We start from the raw sequence: 21,891 nt of genomic DNA on the forward strand, positions 1-21,891 counted from the left end.
AGAAAATGTCTTGATAGAACAATTTCCAGTGCTCACAAGCTGCAATTTATAATTTAAATGAGAGAGTTTCTGTTGCTTTAGCTTTTTCTGAGCTTTTTGTGAAGTAAGCGGTTAGACTTGCCATAAGAAAGCTCTGTTCCCTGTTAATCAGGATAGTCTCAGATTGGCTCAAGGAATGCTTAGTAACTAGGAAAAAATAACTATGTAATTTTAAAAATATTGAATATTTGCAATCTAAAATTATTCTGATATGCTAACCTACTGTTGTAGCAGAATATACCAATCAAAAAAAGAAACTGCATTTCAAAGGTGAATTTTCTTGCTCAGAACTCCTCATTCTGATATTTAACCAAATAGATAATTTAACTTAATTTAAACTAATTATCAACTATGAATTCTAAAAGTATATCCTTATAGCTATTATGAGATGATAKTGTTGGCCACAGAAAAGATGTCACTTTTGAAAAAATACACTTTGCCATTATAACTATATCATAGCTCTCTGAAATTTGCTTTTAAATGACTGGAGTTCTCTAGAATGTGCTATGCAACTTCTGCTTGCTAATCCATTTCTACCTAACAAGCATTATTTTTTTCCTACTTTTTTTAGAAAAATACACTTCCTGCTAGAAAATAAGATATCTCAAATTCTTTACAAATCTTAGAATAAAAGTAGTCTTACTCTCAGAGAACTTGTGAAGGACCTTTAGATATTACCAGATTATGATCATATCATTTCACTGGTTCAACTTTCAGCTTCTGCTCCATTCTGTCGTCATTCTTATGAATTGAGAAATTATATTTTCTGTTCAATTGTGGGATTCAGCTGAAGAATTACTATCAGTTGTTTGAAACAGCGACATATTAARAGATCAAGTGAATTATTTTTCCTGTATTAAGATGGAGGAATGGTAATCTCTGTAGGAATTAATATATTCCACTCAAAGTATACTTTTGGATAACACATTTTAAAAAGATATATATCTAAGAGTACATATGCTCCCCATCATTCTATTCTTCCTAGACTAGGATTTTGGAAAATTGCATAGGCATATAAGCTAGGATTTGGTTAAGTTTAGATTTGTTAGTTGATCACTATTATATAGCTACAAATGGTAGGAAAACACATATACATCATGTATGTCTCTGTGTATATGCATGCACACCATATACTTTTAAATGTATGTCTCAATTACACATGTAAGGTATATGAAAAGATTCATGCCACTAAAGTTCATTTGGTAATTTCATACATTAGAGATTTTCTGCTATATGAAATGGATTGATCTTCTGACTTTGTTTTCTTGATAGATGAGYAGCAGAATTCAGAGTGAGGTAACATCTGGATTCTAAAACGAAGCATGCARAAACCAATGTTTTTTGCCTGCTAAGGACTCCGTCTTACATACTTCTTCCTGCTTTTCTATTCTTTAAGAGAAGTTTTGTAATAGTAGTAATACTAAGAAAGGGAAACAACCATCTCAAAACTTAAAGGAATACTCCCAATAGGCTGAAGTGTCAGTATTTCGTTTTCCTTGAGGAATGATTGTATATCTTTAATTTTGCCATCTATAGCTTTTGCTGAGGGARTGTGTCAGATCTCCAAATCTAATTTTGTTGTTAGACCTCTTSCTTTTGTGTAAAGACTAATGATCACGAAACTTAAAAAAATTAATTCTTTGGGTGCAGAAGACTACAATATTTTGTGCAAAGAAAGCAAAGCTTGAACAATCCGTAGATATGTATACTGTTGATGATTATATGTGTATACTATGGAAGATACACAAATTCTTGATCCAATTTCATCATTTTTCTTCCTGAAGTAGCAAAAGAATAAACAAAATGCTAAAATGGAAATTCTGAAAATGTTACTTGAAAAATTTTAGAGTATTCTTTTGCCATTTTTGATTGAATATAAACATATTTAAAGGATCAAAGATGTGCAGWGGGAAATTCATTGATCCCAATTATTTAATTGATTGAAGAGAAATGAAGTGGTCACTTGTTTGTTCTACCTCATTAAAAACAAGAGTACTGATAATGAAGAGCACTTCAGCAGAAGAAAGCAGGGAAGGAAACTGGGTCAGTAGCCAAATGCAAAAAAGTACATCTTTAACAATGAGCTTAATCAACCCTGAGAACAATTTTCAAAAAAATGTGGAGGATTCATCATCATTGGAAACATCTAAATCATGAGGATCTGTTTTCTTTAATTATATTCTCTTGTTCAAGAGCAATATTGAAACTGAACTTTGATTTTTCAGAATGAATTCTAAGAAATCCTGTATATTTAGGTCACATTAGATGACCATAATGACTGTAATGTTTAGCAGTGAAAAAATGAAAAAAAGAACAATTTGCTACTGTTACTATTTTTTTAACTCTTCTTCATCACCTTTTCTAACTTTCTTTCCATCTTCTACCTGCCATATATCAGAAAATAAGCCTTTTAATTTTTTCTTTAAGTTGATACCAGTGAGAGTTTGTGATTATCTGCTCACTGTCATCTTTGTACATAAGGATTTCTTCCTCCACCTTTTCTTCAGTTGACACCTATGATAAATGGCTGTTGGGAAAAGCTTTTCCCCTACATTTGTTCAACTTCTGATTACAAGTCACTTATGCCTTGAGCTGCTTCACAGACTGTCCTCAACCATATGGAAATGTCCTACGTTTGAAGGCTGGCTGCTTCTCATTCTTCCACTCAGACATCCAAAGCCAGTCTCCTTTGTCAGTACTATTCCTAATCATCCTCATGCATGTTGAGTAATTTGGGTCCTTGATCCCTTCCAGAACATCTTAATTCCTGCTATTTAGTGTCATCTTCCCTCTATCTATTTTGGGATTTTTTTTTTATACTATAGATTGCATTCCAGTAGTGACTGTGGCGATTTGTGTTTACAGTTTGGGACCCTGGCACCGTCCTGTGTTTACACTCTAGCAAACCGTATTTTATTCTTGTGTTGTAGATAATTCAGTCTRCACAGATGTCTACTTTTTATCTCTATATACTTCAGGTACTCTAAACCAAACCTGGCTGCTAGGCAATTGCTGTCATAACTAAACCAAGCTAAAATCAATTTATACCAAGACAAATGTCAATCAAATCCCGAGTGCCCTGTTAAGGCCACTACAAAGCCTTTTACTACTAATGGCAAGAAAWATATATTTGACAGAAATATTGTTTTATGGGATAAGTCAAATTAATGGGCAAAAGTTACTTTTCAAGAGGGAGATTACCAACTTTGACTACCTTCTTCAGTACTGTGGACAAAAATGCAATGCAGAGCTCAGTTATGCCTTACTAGAGAGGCCTCCGAACCTAGAGTGATGAAGAGTATAAATATTAAGATTATTAAAGCATGTAGCTCAGGATATACATATATGTGATTCACAGAGGAGAATAATAGCTAAACTTTTACCTCTGTCAAGGAAACAGCTTTGGAACAGGCAAAAGAGCTGAGTAATCACTGTATCTCATTCACATAGGAGAGACTAAATCAGAGACTTGTATCTGTTTCAGTTWCTGTCTGCTATATAAGGTGTGATACCTCTCCTGACAACTTGTAACAAACTGTACAATTTTTGGTTGAATATAAGAAGCAGAAGGATGTAACAGCACTAGCATCATTACGGATTTCAATTTTGATTAAAATCTGCCATAGCTTCAGAGCTTTACTGTGCCTTCGGAGATTGGACTGAGAGATACATATATTCAAGAGAAGTTTAAAATGAAAGTAAAAATATATCTGTCAAAAAAAAATCAGATATTTGACATATGTCAAAAATTCAATTACGCTTGAACTGAAGCAATTACAGTTTTCTTTCAACCATGAACTCAAGATATTTTGGTGTGTGTTTGGATCTAGCAAAAGATTAGGTAAAGATGGGTGCTGTCATGGTCTATTTTACTTGCTAGTGCTTTATCTAAGGGCAAAGTGAATTTTCTCTGAGAGAAAGGATAAAGTTTGTTTGTTTTTCAGTTAGGCACCAAAAAGAAAATTACACTTGTTTATGAAGACTGTGACATTTTCTGAGTGGCTCTTGCACTTTCAAAATAATTGTGTGGTTATTTTCTGTTTTTGTTAAGCTTTTAGGCAGGATATTAAGTGCTAATAGACTGGCTTTTGTCATATGCAGAATACAGTGAATTTACTGCAGTGGAGCATGAGAGAGGCTGAATGGGCTGTACTTTTCCCATTAGCACAATTAAGTAGAACATGTAAGTTCCTGTATCTAAAATATATGACTATCTATCCCTCCACTCACCCCCACAATTCTTCTCCATCCACAGTCTGTTTCTAGCACTTCTTATATGCCAGTATTTCTCTTTGAAAATATGAGAAATGTATTTAAACATGAGCAGAAATAAGACAGAAAATTAGTTAATGCAGGAAAACTAATTTTTTACTTTTCTATTTATGAGGTGCTACAGATGGAATCATTCAGAGAGAAGGAGTATTGATGCAGCTTTTACAGTGGTGATGTACAAGGCTTTTGCATTTTTTTCCTTTGACTGCAGTGTGTCTCCTGCTCTCTGTGACTCTGGATCGAGAACATTAATATGTTGCAGATATTTGGATTTTGGATGCCAGCTCAGAAAATTTTTAAACATAAAGTTGTCATCAGGGAAATAAGGATGATAAGCAATTTTCAAATGGATTGGATGATTAAAAGAAGATAGGATAGATTTACTCTCTATCAGGTTCTTGAAAAAAGAAAATGTAATTTTGGAAGAAAACACAAGAGAAACTGCCAGTCTGCCTACAAGGTCTTAGAAAAATTGTTGACCACAGTATAATTAGAAAACCTTCACCAGACTTATTGACTTATTCCTGATTCCTTCAAAAGTCTGGTCCCTCTGGCTTTTTTTTTTTGTTTTTTTTTTTTTTGTTTTTTTTTTTTTTTGGTCCTGCTACTTCTACCTTCTATCTTCTTATTCCAACCTGTGTCTTATGTACTGTTCTGTACTGCTGCTTGATCTTTCTCTTTTTTGCTCTTCTCATCTCCCATAATTCAGATGTCTCTTTCCTAATATGCTTGCTGATTGGATTTCTGTAAAGAGAGCTCAAAGTCCATCTTCATAGCACCTGTGGAGGGAAATCTAAAGGATATCCCTTGCTGCCAAGATGGATGCAAAAGATAGAAGCAGAGATGAAAATATCCTCAAACCTGGCATGTATATGAATGCTAGGCAATTTTTTTAGTTGGCAGCTCTGTAACAGCTGCCTAAATTTGCAGGTACCAAGATTTAGGAGATAAGGGATATGTTCTGCGGTAAACCACAGCTTAGGAGATTAGCTGTTTTCTATACTGTGTCAGAGTCCGGTGTGCTCTGACCAGGCTCATTTATATATTTCACGCATGAAGAGTGTAATGTTTAATATCAGATTTACTTATTTGAAGATACGTGATGTTACATGGGATTTTGAGTTAGTGGAGTGGTGCAGCGATATACTGAAATCACAATACAAGGGTAAGTAAGTTACCTGTAGCAGAMTATAGCAGTTGCAATGTACAATAGCTGAATCACAATACAAAAGTGATTCCCATTACCAGTCTCTATAATATGCTTACTGCCACCACGGTGGGCGTCCCCAGTCTTTGCAAAGGAGTATGTGGCTTGAAAACAGTTCAAKCCCTGCTGCTTCAGCTTTTTTTGCAACAGCCATGGTCAGTCACACCGTACGGTTTTCCCTGAGCTTCATGAGAACATCGGCCATGCCCATCTCCTCTGAGCCATCTTCCACCGGGGGGGTTTATTGATCAGCCACGTACTACTGCAGAACAGTCTTACATCAAAACAGATACTCAAATGTGATACGTTAGTAATGGGGACTCTGTACAGAAATACATTAAACGTACTAGGCATTTTGAAAATTGTTGCTCATGTATCCTCAATAACAAAGTGAGATCTTCATGATCTCCGTCACCCCTCTATTTTAAAGGTTTCTCAGAGTTAAAGATCTTAAGTGCAGTTTTTCTTGTTTTGGTTCTCACCAAAGAAATGAATTACTTTAGTGAGAAACATTTTTTTTCCAGTGGTTTTAACTCCTGTAAGATAAGTTGTTACTTCACTTCTAATGGTAAATAAATGTACTAGATTTTCTTGTCAAAGTAATGTTTTTGATTTTGGCAGCAACTGCTCTCTAGGCTATTAGTTAGAGAAGGCTAATTTTATAAATGCAAAGGAAAGTTGATGCTTGGCCTTTTAGACAGGCTTCATTTAAAAACCAAATAAATTACATTAAACAAAACAACAACATATTTAATTACTGAACTCTGTTCTCAATCCATTTATTTTAATCTAAATAGCAAATGTTTAACTTGTATCCATTATTTAGTACCAGGAATAAATCATTCTAAATTAAATCCGTTAATGAAATAAACTAGAAAGTCTGCCAGAAGTATACAAAATTGTATAAAGGCAAGATTCATAAAACAGCAAACAAAGCTTATAAACACTCTGTATCTAATACATTCTGTTGTCTGCTTGTGATAGTGATGGTGTGAAGTCTTTTGGTTAAAGATTCGAACATCCATTTTCTCTTGTGCCATTCATTTCTTAAAGCAACTTCTTAAGGTTTTAACCAGTCATTTGTRCAACTACTTATGTAATTTAGTTTGCATATGCCTGGCTTTTTCAACTAAGGAAACTTTCAGACATGGGGTAAAAGATAATGCTAACTTGTGGTAGAAGAACGTATCATTCTAGATATATAGTCATTGCAGACTACCTATGAAAGGAATCTCTCTGGCATCCTATCTACCTAAATACACTGTACTGAGAGAAAGTAAGTGATGATGTACACATTAATATGAAGAATGAGGCCAATTTTATCTTTATCATTTTACATTCTCTAATATTAGCTCTTTTACTTACTTTATTATATGTGAGTTGAACAAACTTGTATTGCCTTATATTCCGTTTTTTTGGTCCCAGACAGGAAGCCAAATAGGGGTTTTGACATAACGTATGTGCCGTGGGAAAGTATAAATTGGATCAAGTTGTATTTCTCTTAGGGATTTTGCTTTTCATGTATCAAGAAGACATAGGAGAGTGGGTGACCAATTATCTTTCCAGTTAACTTCAGGTATAGAAAGAACTGTTCACACCTTTACTGATTTATGGCTCAAGACATAATAATATACTGCCCCCCTCCCCAAATGTTTGCCTTGAGATAATAAATTTGTTTCATATCTTCTTCTGAGATACCAAAGTTGTTTATCTTGGAATATTCTTTGTATAAATAGATATCACCTGTGATATAGTGAGATAATTGCCTTGCTCTTGCTGAGCAAACAAAGAGGTTCTCAAATGTATTTTTAAAAGCAGAAACAGGACAAATCATAATAATCTGTCAAGATGCCTGATGATCCTGATGATTTTAATCCTATTTACCTATTTAGACTGACAAAATTATAGTACTGATATAGGAAAGCTAAGACACAGTGCTGCATTCTTTTGTTTTCTTGACTGGAATCCATAACAAGGGATGATGATCATGTTATATGGAAAAATGAAGAGGGATTTAAAACTCGTAGCAACCTCATTGGAAGCACTAAACAAACAAACAAACAAACAAAAACAAACCCTCCCTTAATAAGAATTGAGGCAGAAATGCTATGCATACTTTATTCAGCTCTTGGAATTGAGCACTGAAACAGTCACCTTGGAAGAGCTACTATAAAAAACTTTAGTCTTCATGTGTAAGACAGGCTTGCCTTTTCTAGCAGGTGAAAATAAATGAAAAATACACCTAGATGTAATTTTCTTTATGTATTTCAGTTGCTTACTGCATTGCTGGCAATATTTCACTCTCTACTGCCTCATATCAATCCTCCTTTACTGGATGAGTTCCTGCAGAAAGAATTAGCAAGCCTTTTGCAGCAGTAGCTACTGTGTATGAATATTCTGGAGCTTGCCATTTGCGGATTCTGAGGATAAGGGTAGAAAAGCAGAGCTGATTATACTGAGTTTTTTCTGAGCCTAATTTTAGCAGAGCCATCTGTGGTTTTAACTGACATTATTCTACACTGATAATTTTAATGGGGAAACTATCAACAAAAAAAATTGCTCTAAATGGTTCCCTGTCAGACTCTATGAGGCATGGCAAGCTCTGCCTCATCTCTCTTTTTCAATTAGTGGAATCTGAATTGAGTGCTGTTCTTCTGGGTAGAAWCAACGGGAGGGCACTCTGAGGTGCTGCAAACCTAGCAGCAATGCATAAGGGAGACATCCTTTCTGCACAAAGCAAGCCTGTCATCAAATACCTGTGCAATACGAAAGATAACGTGGCTTAGACTGAGTTTCGGTGAGAGGATGCTGATTTCTTTCAAAGATATTGCAGGATATTTTGTTTGTTGTCATYACAGCTTGATCAGAGTGTCAGACTACCTGCTTTTAGGCATTTCCCAAAGTTACTCTAGAAGCAGCAAGAGTATTTTTCTCCATTTATATTTCTTCCAAATAAAATCCTGGTTACAGTGACCCACAGCTTCATTACTTCAATTAAGTTTAGCTCACACAGTGCTTATGCTCTGTAGAGCTGATAGAGGAMTTACACAGAAGTGGTCCACAGTGCAGTCCCAGTTGAACTGAGGCAGAGAATTTGAAATACACTCGTTTTTGACATTACCTAATTCAGTTCTGAGTAGTCAAGCAGACTCATAGTCAAGCAGATACTCATGATTAAAACTTTTTTGCAGGTAGAATTAAAGCTGCATCCCAAAGTATCTGTTCCACTGAATTTCAAGAATCTTTTTTGAAGCGAGGAGTTTGGTGGTGAAAAGACTGTAGGATCTGCTTGTTCTAGTTTTTGTAATTTTTCCATGACTTTGTTTCTGAAATGGCTGGGCCRTGACCTGAGATAGATCTTGTGACATGTGGCAGTCTGGCAAACCATTGAAAAAAGGCCCTGGTAATGTAATGTTTCAGGTTACCTTAATTATAGACAATATAGAGGGTATAGAGAGAGAGAGAGAGGAGAGGAGAAATTTTTAGAGTGAAGTCCATCAGAGGAGAAATGGTATCCAACCGACATAACTGGAGTAACACTAATACAGATTCTTTCAAGTGTATTTCAAGTATCTCTTCCTTTAACATGAAGTGCTGTTTTTGGATTGGCCTTTTTTGTGCAGCATTACTTTCTTATGTTGCAACCAACCAGTGTTCAAAAATCATAACTTAGTGCCCAGAAAATCACAGGACTGATTTACGCATAATATATGTGATCTCTGAATGTTAAAAATGAGAAGTTCATTTAATCTTCTTCATTTGGTTTTGAGCCTTCAAATTCTTTTTTGGTCTCATTTCAAAATACTCTCAATAAATATAATTCTAAAAGGGTTTTTGGTTTTGTTTTGATTTACTTCCTTTTTTTTTTTTTTTTTTTTTTTTTNACAACACTTCATGTGAACTCCTGTCTTCAGAACTTTGAATAAAGAAGTGCCTCATTACAGGAAGACAGGCTACATGCTACAATAAAATGAGATTTGACTATATGAAATGTTAAATACTGTATCAAAAATAAAAAGGGAAATGGGCAAATAATATGATTTAAATCAATTTTCAAAACCTCCAAAATACCACGACAATCTGTTCTATCTTCCAGGAATTGCGTTAGCTCCAAAAGGAAGACTGGACATCCCAGTGTTATTCATACCGAATACAATGAAAATGTATGAAGCTCTGGTGATAATTCATGTAATGAGGGAGAATGGTGAAAACTGGCCTTATGAGGATTCTACTGAATTAAATAAAGAYTTAAAGAGGTAATTTATCCTCATAAGAAAATAGAACAGTAGTTGACAATGCTCAAACCTATTGTCATTTTCCCCTTCAGATATTTGTAGCTCCCAAGTAGAATGATGTGTGATTTTGAGGACAAATATGAGTTTTTAATGTACCCTGCAAAGAATGCAGCTTTAAGGTGGATAATTCTATTTCAATATCTACCTTTTCTGTTTTTGAGTTAAAAAATGAAAGTATTAGCTGCCAATGCAGTTACAGATATAGAGCAAATTAAGAGCACTTAGATGCCTCTAGTTTGTCAGTATAATTAGGCTAATAATTATTTACTGTTTCTCTTGTAGATATTTTTGTGTAATATATTACAAATATGTATTTGACTTTATTCTGATTCAACTTTGGCTCTAACATCACCTATATATAAATGAACTTCTTTTCAGCTTGAACATGACATAAAATAGAGCAGATCAGACCAAATATTCCCTATCCTAACAGAATAATATGGAAGACTCTAAACTCAGTGTTGTAAATTGCTGCTGTTCTGATTTTGGATTTTATTTCATATTTTGCTTGGCTGTGTTTAGCATTAAAGAACACAATAAAATGGAGACTCACCCCACCAACAACTCTTAAGTCTAGATTACTTTGGAAAAAAATTCTCAATAGTCTATCATGATGATACTCTTCACTTATTTTCCAAACAGTATTACTCTGGCAGAAAATGGGGGAATTCGGGGAATACGTTGGATCTACCCAGTTCATGGAATACCTGAAGCACCACAACAGAAAYTAGTTTCAGGTAGGTAGTTATTGAAAAAACATGAACAGTAAATTTAAGAAAACTAAATAGTTATTTGCATTGTCACCTGCTTGTTCACAAGATTTTGCAATAATTCTTTGCTGCAGTTCTAAAAAAAGATAAAATCAGTTATTAATTTTTAAAGGAAGGTAGGTGAGGGAAAAGTGGTGAAATAGATGACTTGATCGTTTTAATACGAAGTCAGAGTATATTCAGAAAGCATGAGGTGAAGCACTAAGCTGGTTGCATGACTTACACTATTTTTCCAGATCACTTTGTCTGCAGCTTTCTATATTATACMAACCTGAATCCCCAGATGGTAGCATATAAGGTGTATTCACCAAATTAGTTTAATATGAAACTACCTTTGTATTTGAAAGAAAGTTGCTACTTATATTTTACGGGGCTTTTGGAATTAAAATCCTCTTTTCCAACCTACAAAGCAAATCTGTTACTTTGTTCTTATTGTAGATAAAAGGAATCAGGAGTGGTTAGAAATCTCAAAGCATATGTACTTCTGTGTCCCAGTTAATGCTGTAACAGAAAGTAAAATAAAAATTGAAAGTAAATCAARAAAAAAAGACTGATGCAAAGCTGGATTTCTATTTAAGTGCCCAAATACTCTTTCAGAGTGTTTAAATGACACATATATTGGATTAGATGTCCTCTGTTTTGCTCAGCCTTGAATTTTGCTCCTTAACCAAAAGCAGACTGTAGAAGAGTGTGAATAACAGTAAGTTTTCCGTCTATTACTAAGAAGTTGCACTACATGATGACTGACATTGATAGGATTTTTGTTGTTGCTTATTTTGGGGATAGTGCATGTTCATAGGCTTGATGCAACTATATTTTTAAGGCATAATATAATCCTAGAATTATACTTGATAGAAATTATGAACAGCTTTTTAAAACTAAAAGCTTAAAACTACAGATCGAGRTTTGCATGATAGACAATTTTATATCAACTTGTCTTTTGATGAGTGAATATAATACCCTCCTGCAATAAATAGGTTAAAGTACAGGACTGACTTCTGGAAAACTAACTTCTAGAAAAAGATATTTTTACTGTCATTAATTTAGTTTGCTTAAGGACCTTTTACTTGCAGACAAATACCAATGATGTGATATTAATTAGACCTTTCATCTACTTAATTTCYACTTTAATAGATTAAAGAAATGAAGCAGAATATTACCGTGTGATCTACTGTTGCCCAAAATGGCAATTTTAAAGAGTCTCATTAGTATTAAAACATATATTATATATATATATTGATGGGAAGGTTTGTGTTCTTATTTTAAAACTGTAATGTAATTCATCAGCAGCAGACTTTGAGCTCAATCTCTCTTTTATCAGTCTGTTGTTTTCCTYAGGTAGAGTGGGTATGAATTTGAACTGATAGCACTCATAAATTCCTTAAGTGACCTTACTGCTGCATATGGACRGAAACTTAAGTAATGTCCCGTCTGAAGTAATTTTAAATTCCAAAATACTTCTTTAAAATAACATAATTAAACTGTAAGATATTTATGACTAATTCCATTATCCCTTTATGTTCAGTAAATGTTTATAATGCCTACAAGGAGCATTGCATTCATTTTGAATGCATATCTCTAGGGACCATCATCATCATGTTCATATTATATGTTGTTCTTTTTCTTTTCCTAAGGAAGTACTAGGTCTTTCATTGAAAAAATGAACGRGAAAGCTAATATACCTATATGTGAGAGTATTTATGAAACAGATTCCATTCCTGCCTTGATTCTTGTTGGTTCTCCATTATAAATTTACTTTTTAAAAATCACAGTTGTAAGACTGGAGTCCAGAACAAGTAATTTACAAGAAATCTACTTTGCTTTTAATAATGATCAAAATTGTATCATCATTTTTTTAATGTATTTGTTTTCATTTATTGAAATTGCCTGGAGGCTACAAGCTGTTATGTCAAAAACCAAAGCTGTTTTGCTAGTATATTAGGCAGTTCATCTTGAATGTCATTCTTATTTGCATCTTAATATACTTAAATGTCTAGAAGTCACTTGGCTTAGTATCTCATGAGACCAATTAAAATGATCAGTGGTCACAACCCATGTAGTACATATTAAATAGATTAAAACTTGGCTAGCTTATAGAAGTAATTACAAATGGAGAATCATCCAGGATAATTTTTTTCTTGTGGAGTCATAGAATAATTTTGGTTGGAAGGGACTGCTGGAGGTCATCTAATCCAACACCCTGCTTAAAGCAAATCTAATTAGATCAAGTTGCTCAGGGACTTGTCCTGTCAGATCCCACAGAGTTCTGATTTTTATCCATAAATATTACTCGGTCATTTTCAAAAAAATTAGAGTGACTTCTGGTAGTAAGATGAGCTGTGGAATAGAAACTGATGAAGATGCAGCATGTTTACAGAGTGATCTGAAATACTTGATAAGCTGGGGTRAAACAGGTAATGTGCATTTACTATTAAATGTAAGGCCGTACATCTGGGAAAAAAGATGCATTTTTAATTGTAACTAACTCTTTTCATGTAAATGTTTAGAAAAGAGCTATAGGAATTATTCAAAACCTATCAAATAGGAAAAGAAAAATTTAAAAAGGTCTGTTTTATTTTTAAGAGAGAGCAATGGAGTGACTTGATCATGATATGCAATCTGCTTTCAAAAACAATGATGGTGAAACAAGTTTTAGAACTAAAACTTGAAAAAAGTATGGTATAGAAATGAATGTTTCCTTACTCTTTTTCTGATGTTTTCTGAACATAGTAACTTACTAAGAGATGTATCTGGACCATTTATCATTAAATCTTGATACTAAGTTCAGAGTTAATTTGTAAAGAATCCCTGGGTATAATTCCATTGGCTGTTTTATTTAAAAATTCAAATTAGAAGTTCTGAACTTTTTCCTGCTTACTTAAATGTCTGTGATTATGAATCATTACTTACTGCCTTGTGGAAAGAAAAAATATCTAGCTTTTTAATAATAGAACAAATAATTTTGTGGTTTCAGAGGAATAATTTTGATGAAAATAATATGTAGACCTTGAAACTGAGAAGAATGTAATCAGCTCTTCTTTTTCAAGTTGATTTCAATACCGCTGGAAAATTCTAAGTCTTTTGTTTGGGAAAATGTATTTTCCTTTCAGTTCCAGAATATAATCTTCTCTTCTTCCCTTGACAACAACTRCTGAAAAACCACAAACAATAACTATTGAAGTAGGCTGTATACAATCTAGTGTATAGGCAAAAAACTAACTAACTTCTAATGAAAAGGGACAGGTTTTAGAAGAAGCAAATTAAAACCAGTAACTGAATTGAACAAAACTCTGTTATGTTTTAAAGGGAAACTCAGATCAGAATGCTTTTTATTCTAGCATAGTTCTGTAAGATCTGAATTTTGAACAAAATTATTCTTGTATTAATAAATCAAAGAATAACTTAGTATTTTTCCCAATTTTAACTGTCATTTCTTGCATTTAAGTTCTTTCATTTCTTTGTTATTCTTTCAATGTGGCTTTCTCACTGATACATATCAAACTATACCATAATTTCTATTTGCAAATAAACTAAAATAAAGATATACATTTCATAATTGCAAAAAGGGAGAAATTTGCTAGTGGTTTTGGGAACCAACAGTAGAAAAAGACTTTCATTTGCTTAACAATATTTTTTTTACTACTTCACCAAAAGAACAAACAACGGAAACTGTGAGATGAGAAAAATCTTTTCGTCGTGTTGGTCCTTATTTAGAATTCCATCCTGCTTTAAGACCATTTCACTTCTATGTTTAGCTGTTTTGTTAAAATTATTTGCTGGCAACATTTTATAAAGAATGGATTCTTGCTTTTCTGTAGCTGTGGTACGCTGTCGAGCCAGGCATAGAATAGAAAAAAGAGTGGAAGTGCTGCTGACCGGTGTAGTTCCTGGAGCAACTGCTATGCCTGCTGCAAGAAATTCTGCAGTGGTTGATGCAAATAAGCCAGACAACATCCAAGATGAAGTTCAAGTCACTGATGGTAAGAGCAAATAGCTTGGATATCATACTGTTTCAGTAACGCTGCAAATACGATACAGGTACTTTACCAAATGTATTGTCAAGGCAAAGCTACATGCAGTTTAGAAAAATACTGCTAGAAAAATCCTTCTCTCATCCTGTATTTCTATTGCAAATATGAGAATTTCACATACTAGTATATCTGGAGTTACTTACTCTTTTTTTTTTTTTTTTTTTTTTTTTTTTTTTTTTTTTTTTTTTGTTTTTTTTTTTTTTTTATCTTTTTTGGCTGGGAGGCTGGGACACATACTATTTCTTCTTTAAAAGGTAATAGACTGTACAAAGTCTGAAGTTAGCAAAAATATGTCTGTGTAAGCATTGCAGGAAGTATTTATCTGCAGGTTGTCCCTATTTGTAAGATGCATTCCACTAACAGGCCAATATCTGCAACAAAATGGATTGAAGGAGGCCTTGTTCGAAAGAAGCAATAAAGCTTTATAGAACGATAGCCTCCATTTAGTGTTAATCAGCTGAGGACACAGTGAAAATCAATTTCTTCAGCGATACATCAGCTTTTCATATTGTACCTCTTCTTGAAAGAGAATGGTGCAAGGTGTAAGTAGTAAGAAAAGAGTGCTTGTTACTGCTGAATCCATGTTACTTCTGTTAACACGTGTTTATTAACAGGCATAGTTACTGCAACAAATTATGCAACATCACATTTTTATCTTCCCAAATGATTGCACTCCCAAAATTTAACCCACATTTGATAGTAGGTGCAAAGTCATCCTACTTGATAAAAAAAAATATCATTTTAAAAATTATGGTGCGTGACATGAGACATCCTAATGTATATTTAATAAAGCTTTAAATGAGAGGAAGAGTTATTTCACCAATCCTCCAACTTTCTCRAGGATATAATGCACTGTAAGGCCGTGAGAGATACATTTACAGAAGTTGCTCTGATTGCAGTCCGTTACTTAGGCATTCAGTCCAAGAGCCACAGAAACTAGGCTTTTGTGTCTTATTTTTGGCACCTGAGTCAGCTTCAGAACCTGGCATGCCAGATGTTTTACAGTAATGCCGTGTTCCAGAAACTCCTATGCCAGATAACTGTGTTGTAATTCATACTGCAAATTTGTAAAATGTAAATCAGGATGCATTCCATCCTTCCTATAGGGCTGAGTTTATGCATCCTCCCTCTCTCCACCCCCACTCAACAGCATGGTCTTGTATCTGCGATCGTTGTCCAGCTCTTCTGATGGAGTTTTTAAATATAGAACAGGATATGAGGCTGAACTGTCAGTAAGATCATGCATGGAATATATTTGCCAATCTATATGATCTAAGTAATTACTTAGTTAATCTACATATTTGCGCTTATTGCAGTGTCAAAGTTAACCTGGGTGTGTATTGTAGTTTTTTATTCCCATATTACAAGGTAATAGTGAGCAGGCTAGTAAAATAAAGAAGGTATGAAGAGCTCAATATACATTCTTGCCTCTTTGGAGAACCRTAAATATTACCATGCAATTTTATTTGGCCTTGTAAGAACAGCTTTGTTTCAAAATACATGCTGCCATTTTTATTAGTATGCTGGAGTAGCTGGCTTAGCAGTTTATTATGTTGTCGTATATGAATATGCCATGTTAAATATACTTGAGTTATTTCCCTCCAAAACAGTGGCATCAGAATTGGCAAGAGTAACATGCATTCAGGAAGTTGAGACAGCATTTTGAAAGACTTGCAGATCTTTGATGAGTAGTGCTTGTTTTATTCATGAGAATGCTAGTTCATGTTTATTAACACTGGCTTCTGCACATACTGCAAGACATTGATTTGGGATATTGCATTTTTTTCAGGCAAGACATATGGTAATGAAATGCTTGACACCATCGGTACTAAGATCATTTATATTTCTGTTGCTTTTCAGGGTTGTCAATAACATTGTAGTGTCATTATTAGAAGAATTTGATGCCTGTTAGGTATCAAATTTAATAGTGCTATCTGAACATTCTGCAGCCTACTAGTAATAGCGTAAATAAAAGTATAAAGGTCTAAGATAACAGCTTGGCAAGCTGTTTTTCATTTTTTTTCTCTTGTGAAAGAGTGATTCATCAGAGAGTATGTGATGTGTAGTAAGCAGTTTTTATAGCCAAAGATAAATGATGATAATTACTGGCAGATCAGATTTAAACAGCTACTACTGTGCTTCAGTATTTAAATTATTTGGACTAGAATAAACCCCTGGGAAATCTTCAAGCATGTCCTTTACATTAAAAGAATTCATTATAGTCCATTCCAGAAGATTTTGTTTGAAACAAAAAGTTRTTATAATTTCTTAAGAAAGAAGGGACAGTCTAAATATTGTATAGCTAAGATGACATAATTTGTTGTTCAGAAAAAGCAATGTTCAGAGATCCAACAGATTAAATGATTAAAGTTTAGGGCATAATAAATATAATACAGTCCATTTAAAATAATTTTCAATTGTATTAAATATGTATTTTTATTTTAATATACCATATGTTTGTTTTTAGGCTGTTTTCTTAAATATTACTCTCTAATGATATTATTTTCAGTTAAACAATTCGTCAAAAGAAGTGTGATGGTTGTTCTTTAATAAGATAGTTCTTTTTAGTTTACTTTAAACATCAACAGAAAATATAGAAATCTTTGATTTTTCCAAAATATTGTAAGAAAAATATCATTCAGAACTTATCAATTATATTTGACTGCGATTCATGAGTTTCTAAGCAGCCAAAYTTGACCATGTTGAGAGCATGTGGAGTATGCAGCCAGAGAGTACTTCTGATTTGATGAAATACAATAATCAGTCCTATTCTGTCTCTGTCCCTTTTACTTGTTTCAGTTTACATAAGCCAATGATAAGGGTTGACTGATTGTAATTAATTTCCTTAATCATGATTAATTCCTGTTTTTTCCTCCAAAAACTGGTCTTAATTCGTTGGTACCAGATTCTTATTTCTGGAAAGACTTCATATGAATTATTATTTTGGGAGAACAGTGCTATTCAGATTCTTGCAGTTAGCACAGATAATCAATCTTTAAGTTATGTGAAATTTTTGCAGGTATGCTGATCTCTGACTGATCAGATGGACAGTTCAATTGCACCTAGTGCTTAAATAACATTTACAGTTATGCTAATCCATACTGTACATTGGCATACATGATGCACAGTGCATCCATACCCTCTGTTTCACCTTCAACAAAAACAACCCCCCCATTTTATACAGTTTTTTGACAATTATCTAACATTCATAAATTCCTGAAGTACTGAAACTCAGCAGAAATCCTCTATTTTTTTAACCCCGTTAAAATAGCTTTCTTTGAGGCATTAATGAATGTTGTGAAGGAAGGAGAATGGTGGGGAAGGAAAAGAACAGCTCCAAACACATGCTAGAAGCTATTCCCTTGCTCAGCAAGTTCTCACGTTAGTCAGTGATTTGGACTCCACTAAATGCCACTTTGGTGTAATGGGGTCTGGATCAGGAGGTTCACCTTTAAGAAATAAGTTCACTAAAACGGGTAAAACTGAATCAGTGTGAGTTATAAAAGTGCCCCTATAGATGGAAATAAAATATTCTTATAGACCTACCTCTCATCCAGAGAGGTTCTAATTTAATTATTGATAAAATGTGGCAGGTGAATATGGAAAACAATATGAAGAGGATAATAATGATGGAGGTGGCTCTCTGTATAACTTAAACTCCCTTGCTATTGTCAGAATCACTCTGGAATTATTTTTCAAGTGGTCTTTGAGAATAAGAAAATTATAGCTTTATAAGTGGGATTGTAGGTGAGTTTTTTTTACTTTGTGAGGAATAGAGTAGAACAAAGAACAAATAAGCTCTTGTTTTGGGTTAACGGTGAATGGCAAAATGGAAGTGTTGACAAGGGGTGAAGCACTAGTTGGTAGGAAGAGTTACTGTGTTATGAATTACTTTGTTAAAGGTGGCAAGTTTGAACTTGTACTGGAAAGCAGGGAACTAGCAGAAGTCAAAGAACAAAGCAAAAGAATAGAAATGGAAATTTATAGAATAGAAATAGAAATTCCCAGATGGAATATTTTAGTAGTTACATAATTTAGTCGTTGTATACTTTACAATTGGCTTCATGTTTCTTTATGAGTGAAACATGGGAGCAACTTGATGGGTTAGAAAAAATAACCATTTTTTCTTTCTGAAGGAAGAGACTAATCTCACCTGCTTAAGTTCTAGTGGGCAGCACTTAGTTGACAAGATGAAAAATAAAGCACTGTAAAGAATTCCKTGAATGAAAATGAAATAATTACAGTAGATGTGGTAGATAAACCAACAGAGATTTTTGAATGTCCTATTCTTGTGCATTAGAAGCAAAATATATAAACACTAGGTTTATATTATTTCCTTTCCTGAACTGTGATATGCACAGGCATTCTGATGAAAACTTCAGACAGGACTTTATTTACTCAATGATGATATAGGTTAGCACATGATCTTAACTTTCTACCCAAGGATATTGCTTTAGTTAAGTGAAAAACAAACAATTTAGCACATTTTTTGTCTCACAAGTAGCCACATGTCCCTCCTCTGTATTAACTATAGTAATAATAACAAATCCTGAAAAGGAGCTCTTGAATTACAAGCAAACAGAATTTGGGAGCACAAATCAGTGCTTATGGTTCTGTTTACAGGACAAATCACTCAGCGTTTCTATTTCCTTACCATTTTTTAAATGTTAAACTCTGCAAGCCTTAAAAATGAGAATCATCAGTATGCAAATTAAAATTAGTTTCTAACACCTATGCAAAATTATATTCAGTTAAAATATTCAGGACCACTTACAGGAAACCAGATCAATTATAAGCTAATCTGAAGTTATTTATTCACCTTCACACAATAGCTCGAAAACAAAATCAGAAGTAATTCAATTCTTCTTAATGCTACTTTCAGTATGATGTGCACCCGGGAGAAATAAAAGACCAAAAGAACTGAGTAGCTAACCCAACATAACACATCTTTGAAACAGGGTTGCACAGTTGGGTGGCTGTATTAAATATTAGTGGCTAAGGGAAAATTAGGCAATATACTTTGCTGCAAGAATCCGTGCCTTACTTATTGTATTACTACTTATATTATTGTATTGTTGCCAAAGTTCCGTTTCTCCCATTTCTTTTTTACTGAGCTGGATGATAATGAATCTTTACCTCTATAGCATGGATTCAGTTCCCTACACACTTGGTTTGTCAAGATATTTTGGAAAAGCTTCTGGAGGTCAAAACTATAGGCAACACAGTTCACCATGCTCTTAGTTGTGCTTCTGCAATATCGTATCGCACTGTAGTGATGCATCTGTATAAATTTGATCTGATTTAGGATTTAGCCCATTAATTATGGGGCGTCAACATAGCAGAGCTAATCTAAGCCCAGGAAACATGAACTTTGTAGATTTTCCAGAAGAACAAAGCATCAATCAGTACTCTCCTTGTCTAAATATCTCATCTSTATCTGCATGCTTTTCATCTTAGAAAAGCAAGCAGGAGGAATTATATTCCTAAATTTGCTGTAGACAAAGTGCCTGACAGTCTCTGTAATAACAAATGCATGCACACCTAGAACTACTCTGTCCCAGATGTTTTTCTGTTTCCAAGTTATTGCATTGTATTTTTGTAGCTCTGCTAAATGCTAATTTCAAATTGACTTATAATGGAATTTCTTTATCAAGTCGATTCTTTGCCTATATTTTCTTGTCTCTGAATTCACACTGTTCAGATGTTGTTGTTGTTAGAGAAAATAGAGTTATACACTTCAGAGATTTCCTTCAGCTCTCCCATATTGCTCATTTCCAAACTGAGCATGAGGCAAAAAGGAAAAAACAAAACTTCCCCAGTCATTATGGAGAATGTGTACAACATTAGGTTTCTGTAAATATAAGTGCATTGTGCCTGTAGTTCTGGCACTCTTAGGAGTAAGTTGATTTGAAGATTTGAAGACCTATCTAGCCATTAAAATTATCAAGATGAATGACTAAATATCATATAGTGTTATAGAATCATCATAGGACACAGAATCAAATTGCTCCCCTGAATCACTGCTTTTTCTTCCAGCTAGTTTGGAAAGACAGCAGTGGAACTTTAAACTAATTTTACTAAACAAGCTTATTATTACTTTTGAATAGTTTTTTTATTGATTTATATCTGAAAAAATAACACAAATGGATTTATTTTCCTTCTATTCATTATAGATTTCTTCCCCATCAAAAATACTGCAGGCTTTGGCTAGAGCCAAAGGAAATGAGATTTTAGGATCCATGATGTAATGGAGAGGTTTTTAGAATCACCATTTTGCATGCCTAAGGTCTCCCAGTTTAGATACCTACATCCTGTTGTGGTTTTGGTTCTAAGTTTACAGTAACTTAGTAGCAGTTTGCTCAAAAAGTGCCTCAGAAGCCCATGAAAAGCCCTGTCAGTATCTGCAGGGAGTTCTTCTTATATGAGTTCAGGAGTTTGATACCAGGTTTTGTAAAAGTCTGCATCCTGGATTTGGCTTTGCAGAAACCATAGTATTCATTACTGCTTTGCCCAAAGAAGAGAAACTCTTGCTGCTCTTCATGACCAGAGATACTGAGAACTCGAGTCATCGTCCCTCTTCCGCCTTGGAGGACTGCAATCCAAACCTCCCGTGAGACTACTGCTGTCTTATAGTAGAGACATTTATACTCCCCCTTTGTTCAAGTTGTTCCACCTTACATATAACTTTAAATTTAATTATTTGGATAAGAAAAAGGAAGTAAATAAACATGACTCTAGTGATTAGGCAGTGCATTCCAGTCTCTGTGCTAAGGCTGTATTTATTAAAACGTCACAGGATAACAAAAGTATGTCTCTTTAATAGACCACAGTATAGTTTAGAAATATCCAAGACATGCTTACAAATGCTAATAAAGCTACCAGAAACAATAGAGAGTTCCATGTGAATAAATTCACTTATTTTGCTTAATTTTCAATGGAAACCAGTATGTGATCATCTAAGAAAAGATTATGTCATAATGCAGATATCAGAATTGAAATATTATCAGGAAACTTATAAATAATTTAAGTTATTTTGATTTGAAAGACATGATTTAAGACATAGATTCTCTCTGTCTCGTTTATAAGAATAATTCATTTATAATACCATCTAAGAAATGCTTGTTAGGGAAATTTGTCTTTTCTCCATATCTGCTTATAAGTTAGAAGTACAGAAAATCCCTCCACCTGGCGATTGCAGGTTTGTATGACCCATTTTACTTGTGTAGCTTATCTACTTCGTGAATTTGCAGATGTATTGAGTCGGTGATTCTGAATAT

The 21,891-nt window shown here is 33.9% G+C and overlaps 1 protein-coding gene across 3 annotated transcripts in view; it reads left to right on the forward strand.

The window, feature by feature from the left end:
- CFAP47 (cilia and flagella associated protein 47) overlaps positions 1-21,891 on the forward strand; it is a 363,351-nt gene that overhangs the window by 309,128 nt on the left and 32,332 nt on the right. For all 3 annotated transcript variants that reach the window (XM_085319423.1, XM_085319426.1, XM_085319424.1), the window contains exons 58-60: positions 9,615-9,774; positions 10,456-10,550; positions 14,402-14,563. In XM_085319423.1, the coding sequence (XP_085175549.1) occupies positions 9,615-9,774; positions 10,456-10,550; positions 14,402-14,563 (417 nt within the window). The remainder of the gene's footprint in view (positions 1-9,614; positions 9,775-10,455; positions 10,551-14,401; positions 14,564-21,891) is intronic.

Source organism: Rhea americana, unplaced genomic scaffold (genome assembly GCF_003343005.1).
Source record: "Rhea americana isolate MKP2758 unplaced genomic scaffold, rheAme1 scaffold_59, whole genome shotgun sequence".
Classification (NCBI taxonomy): domain Eukaryota; kingdom Metazoa; phylum Chordata; class Aves; order Rheiformes; family Rheidae; genus Rhea; species Rhea americana.